This window comes from Heterodontus francisci, chromosome 6 (genome assembly GCF_036365525.1).
Source record: "Heterodontus francisci isolate sHetFra1 chromosome 6, sHetFra1.hap1, whole genome shotgun sequence".
NCBI classification, from domain to species: Eukaryota; Metazoa; Chordata; class Chondrichthyes; order Heterodontiformes; family Heterodontidae; genus Heterodontus; species Heterodontus francisci.
In genome coordinates this window covers 32,575,268-32,592,378 of record NC_090376.1, presented here as the reverse complement: position 1 = coordinate 32,592,378, position 17,111 = coordinate 32,575,268, and the positions used below count along the sequence as shown (strand labels likewise).

Genomic DNA, 17,111 nt, shown 5'->3' with positions numbered 1-17,111 from the left:
TGAAACTAAATCCTGAACCAAATGTGATCAGACTTTGGCCGATTTGTGTTCTTTACTCTTTTTGAACATTTTGGAGTTGAATTTCCTTTGGGAGTTCCCGATCATCTGCCATAATTTTGGCAGAGGATCCCCAGAAACTGTGGAGATACAACATAAGTGCTGTTAATGGTGCATCTACGAGGTTTTCACAGATTTTCCACTGACGTTAGGCAGGTGATTCAGAGAAGCCTGTGAAAATTCAAATCTTTTATGTTTGGGTGAGCCTGCTGTTTTTTGTTTCAAAAGATCTACTATCACCATTTTATATATTCGAGCATCAGTTATTTTAAATGGGCTAGCATCTGCATTAAAATAGTGTGGCAAGGAGTTTTGTTTTGAGTGCAGTAAGTTCATGCAAGAACAGCTCCAATTTTAATGTTTACCTTTTGATATCTGTGACTGGTACAAAAGTGCAGAAGCATATGAGAAATAAATTAAAATCAGATCAGTATGTTTTTACTGAAAAATTAACATTTGTTGGGCTGCAACTTGTGAAAAATTAAAATTCCCTGCAATTGCACTTCTGGGAAACACCTTAACTTAAAAGTACCAAAAACTGTTCCGCATTGGGAACATGCTTTCCTTTTACTTAAAAACGCTGAAAATTAGTGACATTACATCTCGAACAATTCTGCATAATGTCAGGATTTGTTTTATTTCTGGAAATGTGCTGGTTTCACAGTTCAGAATCAACTTTGGTATTATACTTATCATAGATATTTTTGAATGAGGCCTGGGTGAGGAAGAAATGGGTGTTTTAAGAAATGCTGAGACAGTTATAGAAAACATGTGGTTCCCCAATTTCATGGTCATTAACTTACAATCTAAGTATTCCTAATCATTGGGTACTCTTTTCCAGCTGGTGTCGATTATGTGGGCATAAGCCGCAACCTGGATTTTGCCCCTGGAGTGAACATGCAGACCTTCCGTGTTACTATCCTTGATGATTTAGGTCAACCAGCGCTAGAAGGGCCTGAGAGGTTTGAGCTTGTCCTGCGCATGCCAATGAATGCCATCCTTGGAGAACCAAGCAAAGTCACCGTGCTTATTAATGACTCTGTCTCAGATTGTAAGTGTTCACCTTACATAGTATGCTGCACCGATAGCTCCCAAAGTCAGGCCAAGAAGCTACTAAATGTTTTAAAGTGGAAACCAAAATGTTTAGCTAACTAAATTATGTTATGATAGCTGCTAAACTGTAAGAAATGGGCAGGGATACAAGTAAATATTTGTCTTAAATTTCATGTCTGACAATTTTCTATGAGAAACCCTCTCCTTATCTTCCTGACCTTTTTCTTAAATCAACAGAATTGATTCACCCTATGGTATGGATACATATTTCTGAGCAAAATTATTTAAAATTATATTAGACTTTCACAGCAAAATCATTGTTCTTTTGACTGGATTTTAATTTATTTTCCAACACGAAGGTCAATGCTGCAAAATTGGCTAGGAAATATATCTGGGGATTTGCATTTAATGGATTTGTTTCACTGATGTAAATTTTAATTTCCCACAAAAGTAAGTAGTAGCCGAGCAATTTATGAGATTAAATGTGGTGTGTCTTTTAATGTCACCAAGGTAACCAAAATTCAGCAAAAAAAAATGCAATCGCCAATTTTGTCAGGCACAGGTGCAATTGTGTCACGGAGAATTGTATTATAATTCACTCAGTAAACAATTATGAGAAAACAGTGTGTGAATAACTTTCCTTTTCCTTAAAGTACCAAAGGTGCAGTTCAAGGATGCTACATATGTGGGTAAAGAGAATGATGGTCAGGTCACAGCAATTGTTTACCGCAGTGGTGACATCAGCTATAAATCCACAGTTCGGTGCTATACTCGCCAGGCATCTGCTCAGGTCATGATGGATTTTGCTGAACGTCCAAATACAGATGATTCCATCATTACATTTCTTCCAGGTACTGTGCATTATAGAGAAATAAGGTAAATTTCCAATCAGCAAGAATAGTATGTCTTTCTGTTTTTATTCTTTTAACCTTCTTATGTGTGGCATCTGCAGTGTGTTACTTGCCGGTGCTCTGAAAGCATCTTTTAAAATTCTTAAATGCACCCATTCCTTTTTTTTAAAGTCACTTTTTTTTCTTAATTAGCTCCCTAACATTGCCATGGTTCCTTGCCATGGGATAACTGTGTCTCAAACATCTCAGTGGCCAGTATCATTGGTAAAAAGAACATTGGGAACAGGAGTAAGCCATTCAATCCCTCGAGCTTGCTCTGCCATTCAATTAGATCATGGCTGCTCATTATCATTGCCATTATAGATTTATCTATTGGGAAATAGCATTCTAAAGGGCAGTTTTTCCTTTCTATAATAGAGCTGTGCCATCACGAACCATCTAGTTGTCCACAAAGTGAGGGCAAGTGAATTCAAATGTGGGTCATAGCTGGAATTTGTCTTGCTGGACATGTCGTTAAAATCCAAACCTTCACCATAAGAAATGCAGCACTGTCTTACTTATGCTTGGCAGACAGGTGAGGCCACCTACAAGCTAACTGTGACATCTGTCTAGCTGTGGTGTGCTCATGGCAGCTGATTCACGTCTTTAGAATTTGTCGAAATTTTAGCTCTGTGAGAAATCCTGCACATGAAGCTGCAAAAAGCCTGTAATCTGTCATGGAATGTTCATGTGCAATCAGTAAAGTCAGGATATAATTTTTTTTTAAATCAAGTACTTGAAATGTGTGATTGAGGGCAGGACTTCAGTTCAGAAGATTTCTCAAAACTTTTTAAAATCAATTTGCTGAAGTTTTATTTTGAAATTTAAATTCCTTTCAAAGCTTTTAAACATTTATGTTCTAGACTTGTAAGTGTAGAATACCCACTATATTGTATTCCCTATTGTGGATGTGGAACCTAAAGAGTAGGAAGAAATATCATAGATTCTCCGTCCGAGATTTCAAAAATGGTTTGTGTCAAAGGGTTATGAAACACCCACCCCAAAATGGATTTTTAGAAAGTTTAAAGGAATGCTAAATTAAATTGTGTGCTTAGGCTCACTTGCTCAGATGTTACAATTGCTGATTATTTGAATCTGCTGGGCAGCATTTAAGCGATCCATTAGTTTTCAATCTGGCCACCAAATGGAGCATTTTATAGGATTTACATTTTCCACCTTGGAGGGGAGTTTAAATTCGAAATGGTTCACTTTTGCTGGCGTAAGCATATTTATTGCCAGTTTTATACTTCGCACCACAAACCACTCACTGAAGGACAATATGTGATGACATACATGGTAGACAGGAAGAACAGAATTGACATAGAATCATAGAAAGTTTAAGGCACAGAAAGAGGCCACTTGGTCCATCGTGTCTGTGCTGGCTGAAAAACGATCCACCTATTCTAATCCCATCTTCCGGCATTTGGTCCATAGCCCTGCAGATTAGGGCACTTGAGGTGCATATCCAGACTCCTTTTGAATGAGCTGAAGGTCTCTGCCTCAACTACCCTTTGAGGCAGTGAGTTCCAGACCCTCACCATCCTCTGGATGAAAACGTTTTTCCTCATCTCCCCTCTAATTTTTCTACCAATCACTATAAATTTATGCCCCCTCGTCACTAACCTCACTGCTAAGATGAATAGACCCTTCACCTCCACTCTATCCAGGCCCTCAAAATTTTATACATAATTGGTCAAATCTACAAAAATGTTTTTTTTTTGAATAAAATACCCATTTCCGTGTTCTAATCTAACTTCATTAGCCTCAATACTAATTTCCAAATCTGTTGCATGAGCTTCTTTAAACATAGCTCATCAAAATTGCTAATCTACATTCTGGGAGATCTGGTGATAACGTTTTCTATTGGATTCAGGAGAGGAGTGGCAGCATCTTGAAAGCATAGTTTTTGCTGTGACTGGCCTGTTTCTGTTGTATTATTGCTAACTTTTTGGGAAGCCTCTTATTATGGAGTTGCTTCTTAACCTTGTCTCTTTCAGAGGACAGCTATAACTTGCATGTGCAAAGCACTCCAATATAAATGAAGCATTTCAAAGCCCTTAAAAAGGATTCAAGGATGAAAAAGATAGACACTGAGCAGGAAATGCAAGGCATTTCAAGATTGGGGGGAAGCAAAGTCAAAGAGAAGGGTTTTTTGAAGGATTTTGAAGTGGGAATGGACAAAGGTTTTGGAATAGAATTCCACAGGGAAAAGGTGTAGTGACTGAAAGATCAGTTGTTGAGATAAAATAAAGGAAAAGGGGAACAAGCAGTAATCCGGAGTCAGAGTCATGTCGGAACAAGATTCCTCAAAAAGTGTAGAGAAAGGCCATGGTAGGTTTTGTAGATGAGGACAAGAATCTTGGAAGTTGACTCGCAGGGGACAGGAAGCAATTGGAGCTTGGCATGGATAACATGAATGGTTGGAACTTTGTGGGTGACTGTGGTTTATGAAGGGTGAAAGCAGCATGGCTGCATGCAGAGAGTTGGAGAAATCAATGCTTCAAATAATGAACATGTGGATTGGGATTTCAGCAGTAATGAGTTAGAGATATGGTCTTAGCAAAGAACTGGATGGGGTTAGAAAGCTGAGTTCAGCATCAAGCATTATGTCAAGCATGGGCATCACCAGATTTTGTCCAAAAAGGCAACCAGAGAAGGTGCTGAGGGGGTACTTTTTAAGGAGCAGATTAGAGATAAGAAGATGTGTATGTCTTGCTTTTTGTGATAGATATTTACAAGGGATGCAATGGCAGTGAGCAAACTCACAAGTATATTTTACCCAACTTCTGTTTGTGGTGATAACAATGCAGGGGGTGACAGAGAAAGAGGAGAAAATTGTTAAAGATATCATGGCAGGATATTAAGGGCAGAAGAACTGCAATTATTTTTCAGTCTATTATTACTTGATTTTAACATAAGAAAAAAAATTGATGAAAATTATCCTCACTCAGTACATATTTTCAAGCTTCTGTGCAGTACAAGTTGTCTCTTGTTGCAAATAGTTATGCCAAGGGAAAAAACTAATTTGTTATTCCCTTTTCAAAATAAAGAATTGAAAAGGTAAAGCTGAAAGAAAGAAAGTAAGGATTTTTTTGCATCTGCCATCAAACACACTGAAGCGCTTGGTTTTAACCAATTGCCTTCTACCCGTCTTAATTGAGTGGGGGTGTTAAGACATGCTAAATAACAGGAGGGCGAGGAATTTGCTACGAGTATATTAAGCATTTGTATAACATCACTGGCAGTCATTACTCTTTTGTTACTATTTCTGTTGAAGACTCCTTATCTTGACTGTTAGAAAATCAAAGAATAGTTTCGTTCGGTGGTAATAGAAGTTTTCTTTAAAAAGAAACCACTTATATTTTGCAAAAATGGAAAGCTAGTGAGTAGCATTTTAAGGGTCTCATGACATTCTACCATACTTCACAGGTGAAATTGAGAAACCCTGCACTGTGACTTTAAATGACGATACAATACACGAGGAAGATGAGGATCTGAGATTAGTCCTTGGAACTCCGAAGAGCGAGTCCCCATTTGGTGCTTCAATTGGTGAAAAGAATGAAACACTGATAAAAATCATGGATGACGCAGACAGTGAGAAGCATTATTGTGTAGTTTCAAAGTCAATGACTTGTAATGAATTGGGTTTATTCCATATTTCCTGGGCTATATTAACAATCGTTGCTCTTTTACTACAGAGGCTATTATTAAATTTGGAAAGGCCAAATTCAGTGTCAGTGAACCAAAAGAACCCGGGCAGATTGCAGTTGTAAAAATTCCAGTACTTCGCCTTGGAGACACTTCAAAAGTTTCTATTGTACGAGTCCACACAAAAGATGGTTCTGCCATCTCGGGAGAAGACTACCATCCCTTGTCAGAAGGTACATGATTATATGAAGTGGTTCATAGTTTACTGAAAGTCTAGTAGTGTCTTAAGTTTCAGGTACTTATGCTAAAGTAAATCTGAAATGCCCTACAGGAAGGAGTTTTGGAGTAGTCTGGAACATGATTCAACCTGTTTTGAGCATGCCTTTTGTGCGTTTGACAGTTATTTAGTCTGGAGGAAAAGTCTGGGAAGTGACCAACAAGATTACCCATGATAATAAAATAATAGAATGGCCTCTACTTTGAAGTTATCATAAAGATGCAGAAACTTAAATTTAAGCAGTTTTAATTATAAAATGTATATTGTAATTTAGGAAAATGGACCATGACCTTGTTTTTAGTAGTTTTTTTTTATTTAAATGATTGATTTTTTGGCACTGCCATACGATACCCTCCATCAGTTCTGAATTTATCAGTTAGCTTTACAGGAAGGATTAATTCCAGTTTACAATGGAGAGCTGAAAATATGCAGCCATTCTGGCAGAATCCTGTTGTAACTCCGGCCACACACACACACACACAGGAACGGGATACAACAGGACTCGGTGTTCAACAGGAGTCGCTATTTTCATTCAGAATTTATGTGCATTTTCTTCCGTGGTGCAGAGTTGATAATCTGCATATGATGTATATCAACAATTTTATATTGGGTAACCTAGCAATTTACAGGTCCTGAAAAGGCTACTGCAATCCATTTGGCTACTCCCAAAGTATTAAAAATACCATACTGTGGCCTATTTCTACTAGCCATCAATCAATTCTTTCAGTAAAAAGCTGTCCATCTCCCAACCCTACATTATCTGTCATCGTTGTTTAATGGGCACCTTATCCTTGGATAATTATTTAGAGGGAAGCATGTAAAAATATGGAGCTGCCTCATGTGAAATGTGAGATTGACTCACTGGTTTAAAAGTGTAACGTATTTTGATATATGTCCCTCCCAAAAATAACACAGCCCATGTGTTTAAAGGAACTTGCAACTAGCTCACTCTTTTTGATCACGAATCTCTTTCCTGCAATTTCGCCAGTGCCACCAGGTGAAGTGAATTGTGGAAAATCAATCAGTATCAACAAATTAGTGCTTTTATATAGTTAAACCTCCTAAGGCGCTTCGTAGGAGCATTACCAACCAGTATTGAACACCAACCCACATAAGCAGATATTAGGACATGTGACCAAAGCTTGGTTAAAAAGGTAGGTTTTTTGGATCGTCTTAGAGGAGGGAAGAGAGGCTGAGAGGTTTAGGGAGGGAATTCAAGAGCCGAGTCTGCTGAAAGCAGAGCTGCCAATTGTGGAACAATGAAAATCGGGTGTGCGTAATAGGCCAGAGTTGGAAGAACTTAAAGATACCAGAGGGTTGTAGGGCTAGAGGAGGTTCCAGAGATAGGTACGGGTGAGGCCTTGGCAGGATTTGAAAACAAGGGTGAGAATTTTTAAATTGAGCCTTTGCTGACCAGAAGCCAATGGAGGTCAACAAGTACAGAGGTAATGGGTTAATGGGAAGGTGCAAGTTAGGATACAGGCAGCAGAGTTTTGAATAAGCTTACGTTTATGGAGAGTGGAGGTGAAAGGACAGCCAGGAGAGCACTGGAATAGTCAAGTCTAGAGATAACTAAGGTATGGATGAGCGTTTCAGGAGCGGATGACCTGAGGCAGGGACGAAGTCAGCTGATATGACCGAGGTGAAAGTAAGCAATGGAGATGGAATGGATATGGGATCGGAGCACATGCCAGAGTCAAACAGATTACCAATGGTCTGGTTCAACCTTACACAGTGGCCAGGAAGCAGGATGGAGTTGGTGGCTAGGGAACGGCTATTTATAGTAACCACAGTAAATTTAGCAGGCTCACCCTGGAAAGGATTTTATGGTATTAAACTGTCAGCTGCCCAAAATGATGGCATCTTTCTATTTGTATTCCGAATAAAGTCCTACAGAGCACTTTCTGGTTGAATCAGTGTTGCATTGTTAGAAAGTTGGCATATAATTCGATATGCCATTAGTGAAGGACTGCTAGTCTAAATGTGGAAGTGATTCAGTCAATAATGCTGAACACTTGCGGTTCATTTGCTTGATTGATGTGATTTATAGACTCAAGTTCACTTTAATGATTAAGTTTTAACAGACATCTAGGCTTTCACATAATTATCTCTAATCAGAGGACTCTTCTATGATCACAATACTCCCTTGTCTGCCCTCCTCCCAAAGATAATGGCCTAGAAATTTGGTGGCTCAATGCCTGATTTTTGGGTACTAACCATCCTACTAAGCTCTCAATGTGGTGGGCAGGAAGCACACACATTTTCAGCTGGCAGTTGCCACCACCATGCTGGATGCGGTGGATGCGCTGGCAGCAGGAACAGGCATTCAAAAAGATTTGAAGGTTGACTTGGTTTATTCAAATTAGGGTTCTGCTTGGCCATTTTCGATAGTAGAATTCCCAACATTTCACTCACCACATACTTAGCTCAATGCATCGCTAGCCGGCAGGAAGCAACCCCCGCCCCCATACTTATCTGAATATGGAACTAGGAGGAGCTGGAGTGCTTCTCCCGACCCTGCATTAAATGGAATGTGGGTCACCACCTCCATAGAAATGAGGCCTGAAACCCAGTACCAAGGGTGCCTCAGGCCTCACCATTCAGACTCAGATATTGACCGCAGAGCCTCCTGCATGAATTTCTAAACCATTAACTTCTTACTGGCCTACAATTCCATTGATGCTTTGCACTAGTAGCCATCCTTCATGTGGGAGCCTATGGGAGCAAGTATCAGCAGGCTGTTTGGCCATGAGGATTAGAATCAATCCGATCCTGTCTTCACTGAATAACCACATATACAATTTCCAGAAAGTGTTGCTAGTTAGTAATCAAGAACAGGAACTTTAGCTGACTTTTCTGTTCCGTTACCCAGTCAGTTGTAGTACCAGTACTGCTGCCTTTGCAAGACCGCTAACTGAATACAAAGGAATAGAACTTGGGGTCTTCCTGTGCTCTATGGCTGACTTCTATACCAGCCAATGCATTTATGAAATAAACTATCAGGAGTTTAGGCTTACGGTGTTGCTGCATTTTTATTGCTAAACTCTGATGCTCCACAGACAGGATTAGACCAGTTGAAAGGCAAAACAATATCCTGTCGTCCATTTACCAAGCAAAGTGGGGCAGATTACATTGTTGTACCTCAGCCTTGTTCATTGACAAATTTAACATATCTTAGAATGCTGATTAAATCTGGTAATCTCGGATATAAAACATAATCTCTCTATTCCTAGATTAGATTTTAGATTAGAGATACAGCACTGAAACAGGCCCTTCGGCCCACCGAGTCTGTGCCGACCATCAACCACCCATTTATACTAATCCTACACTAATCCCATATTCCTACCAAACATCCCCATCTGTCCCTATATTTCCCTACCACCTACCTATACTAGTGACAATTTATAATGGCCAATTTACCTACCAACCTGCAAGTCTTTTGGCTTGTGGGAGGAAACCCACGCAGACACAGGGAGAACTTGCAAACTCCACACAGGCAGTACCCAGAATCGAACCCGGGTCCCTGGAGCTGTGAGGCTGCAGTGCTACCCACTGCGCCACTGTACTAAATAAGTACTCCGTGTTGGGGAAAAAATAGATTTTCTGCAGTTTGAATGAAACTTTGTCGCCCTTTTAAATGGAGATGCATATTGACTGTTCTTTCTTCATCGAGACTGTTGGCTTTGATTGATTTCAGAAATTGAATTTAAAGAAAGTGAAACTCAGCACTTTGTGGAGGTTGAGGTGCTGTATGATGGAGTGAGAGAAATGAGAGAGGCCTTCACTGTTCACCTGAAACCCGATGAGAACATGGTGGCAGAAACCCAGGTACACAGGCAGGAGAAAAGCATACAACCTACTTAGCTTTAGGTTTATTAAACCGATTCAAAAATATTATTAAAAGCCTGCAGTTTTGAGTGGTGCATGCGCATAGAGGACAACATCACCTGCTACTGTGGGTTAAATCTAGTGCTGGACAAGGAAAGAGTGCTGCAGCAGTAAGTAGTGTGTCCTTTTGACTCTGTATCCAGTCGCTCACTCCCTGTTGCTCTGTTGCTATAGGGAAAATGAATTATCTGCTTGCTCTTCTAAACAAGCCATTGGTCACTGACTTTATGCAGCGATGCAGTGTAGATGGGCTACGTTACTGTTGTCCCCAGTGACCCCTGGAAAGAGCCCGCAGTTAAAATGATCAAGGTAGCTTCATTGTCATTCTTGTCTTGGAGTTGACCTGCTGTCCTCCTGCAGCAAGATATTCGGCTCTATCACTGTCCCCCTGGCAGATAGCAACCTCTGGAGGAATTGCTCCTCCAGCTAATTCCTTTATGACCGATATAGTCAGTTGCCTGGGTAACAGTGGACAAGAGCCTTCCTCCTGCAGTGATGTCTCACTTTCTTAGCATCCAAACCTTCTTGTACTCGTCGTCATCATCATCTTACCCAATGGTATTCCAAATGGTAAACCCATTGTGCTAAGCAGAATTGTGCGACCACAAACCTCCAAGTTCTCTTTGAACTCTGCTGGCCAGTAAAACATGACAGCAACGTTAAGCTTTCAAGATGTTACCACCTCACTGAGGAAAAGTCAATTTGTCACTTGATATTCTGGTCAATGCCTAACTGTTCAGTAATGAACATTTGAAACATTGCTCTGCTAAACAAAATACCAGTGTATATGGCCAACACATGACCTACAAGCAGCAGAGATGGATGCACAGACCCTAATGATGTCACCTACAGGTCATTTTAATGTGATTTGAAGAGAAATAACAAGTCCTGGGACAGGATTTTGCCTACGGGCTTCAGGACCCTGCCATAAGGCTGAAATGGAATCGGAAGCCTGCACTGTGTGGGGAACAGTCACTCACCTGTGATTTTCCCCAAATTGGCCAGTTAGTGGCCAGAGGGTGGGCTTGCTATCCAATAGGAGGCCCTCCAGCTTGAAAGCAGCAGCAGGATGCCAGGGCAGGTAAATGAGGGAGAGGGCGCCCCAAAATGGAGGTGCCCTCCCAACTTTTTTAAATCTAAAATAAATAAGTGAACCCCTCCACAGGGCAGCCTGCAGCTGCAGCTGAACCTAGGCAGGCAGGAAGTGCCTCTAAGCCTGCCTGGAGTACTGGCCCTCAGGTGTGCTGCCGGGAGGACGCCTCCATGGAGCTGTACTCTTTACCCGCCACCTGCAGGGACCTGGAGGCCGATTGGAAAATCCCAGTCGGCCTCCGACAATAGGCCTTAATTGGCCTTTAAGTGTCTCAGTTGGCTACCCACTGCTTGCGGGTGGCTAGCCCTGCCGCCCTCCCCCCCCCCCCCCCCCCCCCACACCTCCATTCTGCCTCTGGGAAAATGACCCGGGCCAAGATTGAGCTGGGGAACTGGCATGCTGGCCAGCAGCACAAAGTTCTGCGTCTGCCCTCCTCTGTGCCTCAGGACCTAATAATCAGCCCCTTGTTTCAGTGCAATGACTCAACCTCCGCCCAACCCGTGACTGGAAGAACACCTTAAGTGCAAACGTGATGGAAACCAAGCACAAGGGGTTTCCATGCTTTTTTTTGTTTCATCCCATTAATAGGCGTGCAATGCAGAGAATGATGGGCCTCCATATAGATCTGTTGTAATCTCCACAAGCTGAATGAAGCACCTGCACCTGTGAATTTTATTACATGGGAGCCAAACACAGTAAATTGTGTTGAACAAAGTTCCATATCATACATGGCTAATCACAGAGAAGGAGAGAAAATCACATTAGCAACAAATGCCTACTGAAATAATTTTTCACAATTGCATTGCCCTTCGCTCTATTATGGGATAAGTAATGGCGTGCAACACTGGAGGAGCGAATGATATAAGCAACCCACATATTGAACCTGTTCCATATCGTACCTTTTTGAGGAGTGATTGATGCTGTGACTGCTGTGGACTGTTTACAACAAATGTGCCCCACCTTGATGACCACAATCACAAAATAAATTCACTGTGTTTGAGGAATCTATTTCATCTGTGTGGATATTGCTATTGATGTAGCCATATTGCTTTCCTCAGCAGTACACTACTGATACTTCTTTATGTTGTTTCCCAGATGAGTAAAGCAATTGTATACATCGAGGAGATGAACAGCATGGCTGATGTGACATTCCCATCTGTCCCACAAGTTGTTTCACTGCTTATATATGATGATACCTCCAGAGCAAAAGAAAACCCTAGCCCCCCAGCAGGCTATCCTGTTGTCTGTGTTACAGTACGTATCATCCAGTTAACATGATGGTAATCTGACATGTTGTCATAGCGATGAAAAGCATAACTTTCGCATGGTGCTTCATTAGACAATTGCTCTTTATGATGTGCAGAAACCTTATGCCAAAGCTTCTACCTTTGTGTTAAATTACAGTTGAGTTAATGCCACATATTGCAACACAAAGGCATCTTACAAAACCTACTTCCCATTGAGGGCATTAGGGGAAAAGAAGCTAGGAGAATAGATCTTGTTTAGATCACAGTTTTTGAAAAGGGTTAGCCTGATAAGTTATTGTCATTGATATGGGGACTGGGACCACATTATGGTTGTGTTACTGGATTCATAGTCCAGAGACCTGGACTAGTGGTCCAGAGACATGAGTTCCAGTCTCACCACTGCAGCTGGGGAATTTAAATTCAGTTTAGAAATAAAATCTGAATTGTAAAACGAGTATCAGTAATGGTGATCATGTAACTATTGGATTGTCGTAAAAACCCATCTGGTTCACAAATGTCCATAAGGGAAGGAAATCTGCTGTCCTTACCCAGTCTGCCCTGTATGTGACTCCAGAACCACAGCAATGTGATTCACTCTTCACTGCCCTCTGAAATGGACTAGCAAGCCACTCAGTTAAAGGCAGTTAGGGATGGGCAACAAATACTGGCCTTGCCAATATTACCTTCGACCATCATGCTGCCCATCAATAGTGAAGCAGGTGGCAGGATGTTCACTAGCCCGAGAAATATGGATAGTGTGTGTTGGAATGTAGGGTTGAAAAAGCTTGCGTCAGGGGAAAGCAGCAAGGCCGTCGAGAGTTTGAAAACAAGGATGAGGATTAAGAAGTTAATGCACTGGGGGAAAATGAACCAGTGCAGGTCAGCAAGGACTATGGTCGTGGGGGTGTGGGATCGCATATAATTGACAGGATTCTCAATGAGAAAGTTTGCATGGACCAGAGCTTGTAAAATTGGTGAGAATTTTGGAAAATTCAAGGTGATGAAGGTATGGTTGAGGGTTTCAGCGATGGTGAGGTCGGGACATAGGTAGAATAATTTACAAACGTCAATGTGAATGGTCTCTGTTATGGATTAGATGTGGTCTTTGAAGCTAAGCTTTGTGTACGACACTTAGGTTGCATAGTTTTGGTCTTAGCCTGAGTGAGAAGTCAATAATTCGGATGGAATCGGTACCCCGATGCACACAGTTTCTGAAGTTAAACAGTCTGGCCTCAGTATTGTTGAGGTTGAACTGGAGAATGTCCTGGCTTATCCATGATTTGGTATCCAAGAGCACACTGACATCCATAAGGTAAAGAATGGTGGTGGAGAGGTAAAGTGATGTGTCATTGGAATACAAATGGAAGCTGACCTCATGTTTGCAGATAATGTCACCAAGGGGTAATATGTTATTATTTATTACCCCTTATAGAAGGAATAGGAACAGACCAAGGATGAAGTTTTAGGGCATGTGACAAGTGATTGAGCAGGCAGAAATCCCTGGAGAAGATATACTGGTTGCATTGGGACTGATGGCATGTGGAAAGCATTGTGGTGCCCTAAAAAGTGAAAGAGAATGAAATTAACAACCACATTGAAGGACACTGAGATATTGACTAAGACTAAGGTCAACTATGCCAATAGAGGAAGATGTAGGTTTAAGTGCTTTGCAACACAGAACCGAATGGCAGCTGCTCTGCAACAATGTTTGGGTTAAATAAAACTGCCCCAAAATACATGCCTACAGATTACTGGGTTTTAAACCCTTTTGAACTGGAGAAATATTATTGCAGTCTAAGAGTAAAGTACAACAAATTCATCTGCCCAAGAACAAAAGACAATCCAGGCTGGTGCATGAATAATCAAAAGGAAAGAATTGCTCAGGGCGTTGTGTATAGGAACATTGTAAATGCCTTCAAAAAGAACATGTTTACAATGTTGCTTCACAGTTATTGTCTGTACAGAAACATTGATTCTTCCTTTGTAATGCTTAGGTGCAAGGTTTATTTTATTCATGTACAGCTGACTAAAAATTGTTTCATTCCAATTCCAAACACAAACAAAAAATATTAATGTTTGCTGCTGTCTCAATTAAAAATGTTTTGTCTTTTGCGGAACATAGTTGGAATTACCATTTGAGATGTTTAACTTCATTCCATTCTTTCCTCAGGCATGCAATCCTAAATATTCTGATTATGACAAGACAGGCTCAATATGTACCAGTGAGAACATCAATGATACCCTTACCCGGTACCGTTGGCTGGTGAGTGCCCCGACCGGTTCTGATGGAGTGACCAGCCCTATGAGAGAAGCAGACTCAAACACCTTCTTCACCTCATCCAAGATGATTACTCTAGACTCTATCTACTTCCAGGCTGGTTCTCGGGTGCAGTGTGCTGCTCGAGCAGTTAATTCCAATGGGGATGAAGGGCTTGAATTAACAAGCCCCATTGTATCAATCAACATTGAGGAAGGTAACACATAAATGCGTGTACTTTGGCACTTTGCAGAGAATAATGTGTCAGGTTGCACATTGGAATGATGATTAGGTGGGAAGGAGTTACAAGTTAGCACAAATCAAGGAAGCAAGAGATTTGGAAGTTACCATAAACTTTATTGGGTTTAATTTCTTCTGTGTTTATTTTAGAATAATGATTAATGCCTTCACATGGAAATTCCTTCCTGTGCTGGTTTAATGCGGTCATTAATCGGTTTAGTTAAACAAAGGTAATTAAATACCTACATGTGAATCTCCACTTATTTAAAAATTAACTGAATGTTAAAATGCATTAATATCATTCACACCCTAGTTAAAACCTGCAGAATGATTTCAGTGAGCATATACAAGTACTGTTACATGAGTGAATGCATTGTATTATTTGCAGTGACAGGTTGAAGACTATTACAAGGTTATTTCTTGGATTGAGAAACAATTTTCCATTACTTAATTTATAATTGTTACTTAAAAATTATGTATTTTATTTTTCCGAATATCTTGTAAAGGATTAAGTTTTTTTTTAAAGTTATACATCCTTTACTTATACAGTTCCTTGTTGTTGCATATATTTCTTAGTGCTCACAATGTGAGGACAAGAGAATCCCAGTTACCTTTAAATCTGTCATTCAGTTTTGGTTACCAGCTAGTGTTGTGTGATTCCTTTATTGGTAGGTCTGTGCCAGCCCAGAGTACAAGGAGCAGTCGGTGCTGAGCCATTCTCTGCTAAGCTGCGTTATACAGGTTCTGAAGATCCAGATCATCCCAACCTCATCAAAGTGGCTGTAACAATGCCTCACATCGATGGTAGGTAGTACTACATGGAATTGCTGTTGTGTGTATTTCTGTCTTTCGAGTGATTTTTTTGAAGTTCTGTAGAACTTAGTTCCACTGCATGTGAGATTCCACTTAATTGCTGCTCAAAATAAATACTGGCCCCTTTCCCATAGTCCTGCGATCAGGAGGGCTGCAAGGGAGGCCAGAGATCAGGGCTGTGAAATGGAGCGGGGTTAATCAGGGCTTTGGGATAGAGGAAGGCTAGCCATCAGTAGGGGGATAGATCAGCAATCGGGAGGAAGGGGGAGTCCTACGATAAGGAGAACTGTAGGGAGGCTAGAGATCAAGGCTATTGAAAGGTGTGGTGGGGAAGACTGGCAATCAGGGATGGGGGAGATTGAAGGCTTCCTTATGGAGACAGCACTCCTGCTCCTCCTGACCCACAAGGGGGGCTGCAACAGCCACTTCGCTTGGGGAGCCAACAGCACCCATCTCCATTTCACTGCCGAATTTCCCGACCCCTGTGAAACCCGTGCAGCAGCAGTAAGTTGCATTGTGGGTTCCCAATGTAAATATGTTAAACAAGTGTCCCGCCTCTTCACAGCGAGAACACTCGGAGGCCTTGATAAAATGGCAGTGTGGTGGGGTCGTGTTCCATGCATTTCACTTTTAAACCCCCATCCTCTACCCCCTGATGGGGTGGGGGTGGAATGTTGAGATCCTGTAGCTCCCTCACACACTTCCTAATAACTGACTGACTGAAAAGCAGCAGTGACGGAACCCTTTCCAGAATGGTGGGTTGGAGTTGGAAAAAACAAAATGAAAAATAGACGGGGAGTTCTTCACAAAAAAACAAAAGGACTCAGATGTCTGATTAATATGTTCTATTCACAATTTTTATTTCAGGTATGCTCCCTGTTATCTCCACACGCCAGCTGTCTAACTTTGAACTTACTCTCAGCCCTGATGGTACTCGGGTTGGCAACCACAAGTGTTCTAACCTGCTGGACTACAATGAAGTGAAGACTCATTATGGCTTTTTGTCAGATTCCACTAAAAACCCAGAAGTAATTGGAGAAACCGCCCCATACCAGTACAGTTCCTCTCTGCGTGGACCTTCTACACTCAGGTTCTACCGAAACCTCAACCTTGAAGCCTGTCTATGGGAGTTTGAGAGTTTCTATGATATGTCTGAGTTGCTCACAGATTGCGGCGGCACTATTGGAACTGATGGACAGGTATGGACAGCTTCTGCTCCTTGACCGAGTTAGGCTTTATCAAATGTCTTATCTAGGTTTGCTGCCACATATCTTTTTTACACAGGTGAAATTATGATGCAACTGTTTATATTAAAAAGAATGAGGTAAGCCAAACATCTAGTATTTTTGTCTCTTCCAGTTTATAGTTCTATCCAACATCTCCTGAAGGCAGTGGCTCACGCTGAGGTCTGGTTCCAGAGGCTCAGGTGTGCTCCTGAACATAATCAACATCTGATTATAGACAGAAATGCAATGAACTTGGCTATCATACCCATCAACACAGAGGATATCCTGTTCAAATTATTTTCAAAATAGTTTTGTTTTTATATTAGACAGGCACACTGTCTATCCTGGTATCCAATAATTATAGAATGAATGAGAATGAATGTTAATTCAATGTTTTCATTTTTCAAATCACATCATTGCAG

General features: G+C 41.1%; 1 protein-coding gene across 1 annotated transcript in view; it reads left to right on the top strand.

Annotated features, from left to right (window-relative positions):
* Window positions 1–17,111, top strand: part of LOC137371234 (FRAS1-related extracellular matrix protein 2-like) — a 280,561-nt gene that overhangs the window by 225,956 nt on the left and 37,494 nt on the right. Inside the window, exons 8-16 of the mRNA XM_068033445.1 lie at window positions 899–1,108; window positions 1,764–1,961; window positions 5,430–5,594; window positions 5,699–5,881; window positions 9,623–9,753; window positions 12,002–12,160; window positions 14,324–14,627; window positions 15,323–15,454; window positions 16,331–16,662. Of these exons, the coding sequence (XP_067889546.1) occupies window positions 899–1,108; window positions 1,764–1,961; window positions 5,430–5,594; window positions 5,699–5,881; window positions 9,623–9,753; window positions 12,002–12,160; window positions 14,324–14,627; window positions 15,323–15,454; window positions 16,331–16,662 (1,814 nt within the window). The remainder of the gene's footprint in view (window positions 1–898; window positions 1,109–1,763; window positions 1,962–5,429; window positions 5,595–5,698; window positions 5,882–9,622; window positions 9,754–12,001; window positions 12,161–14,323; window positions 14,628–15,322; window positions 15,455–16,330; window positions 16,663–17,111) is intronic.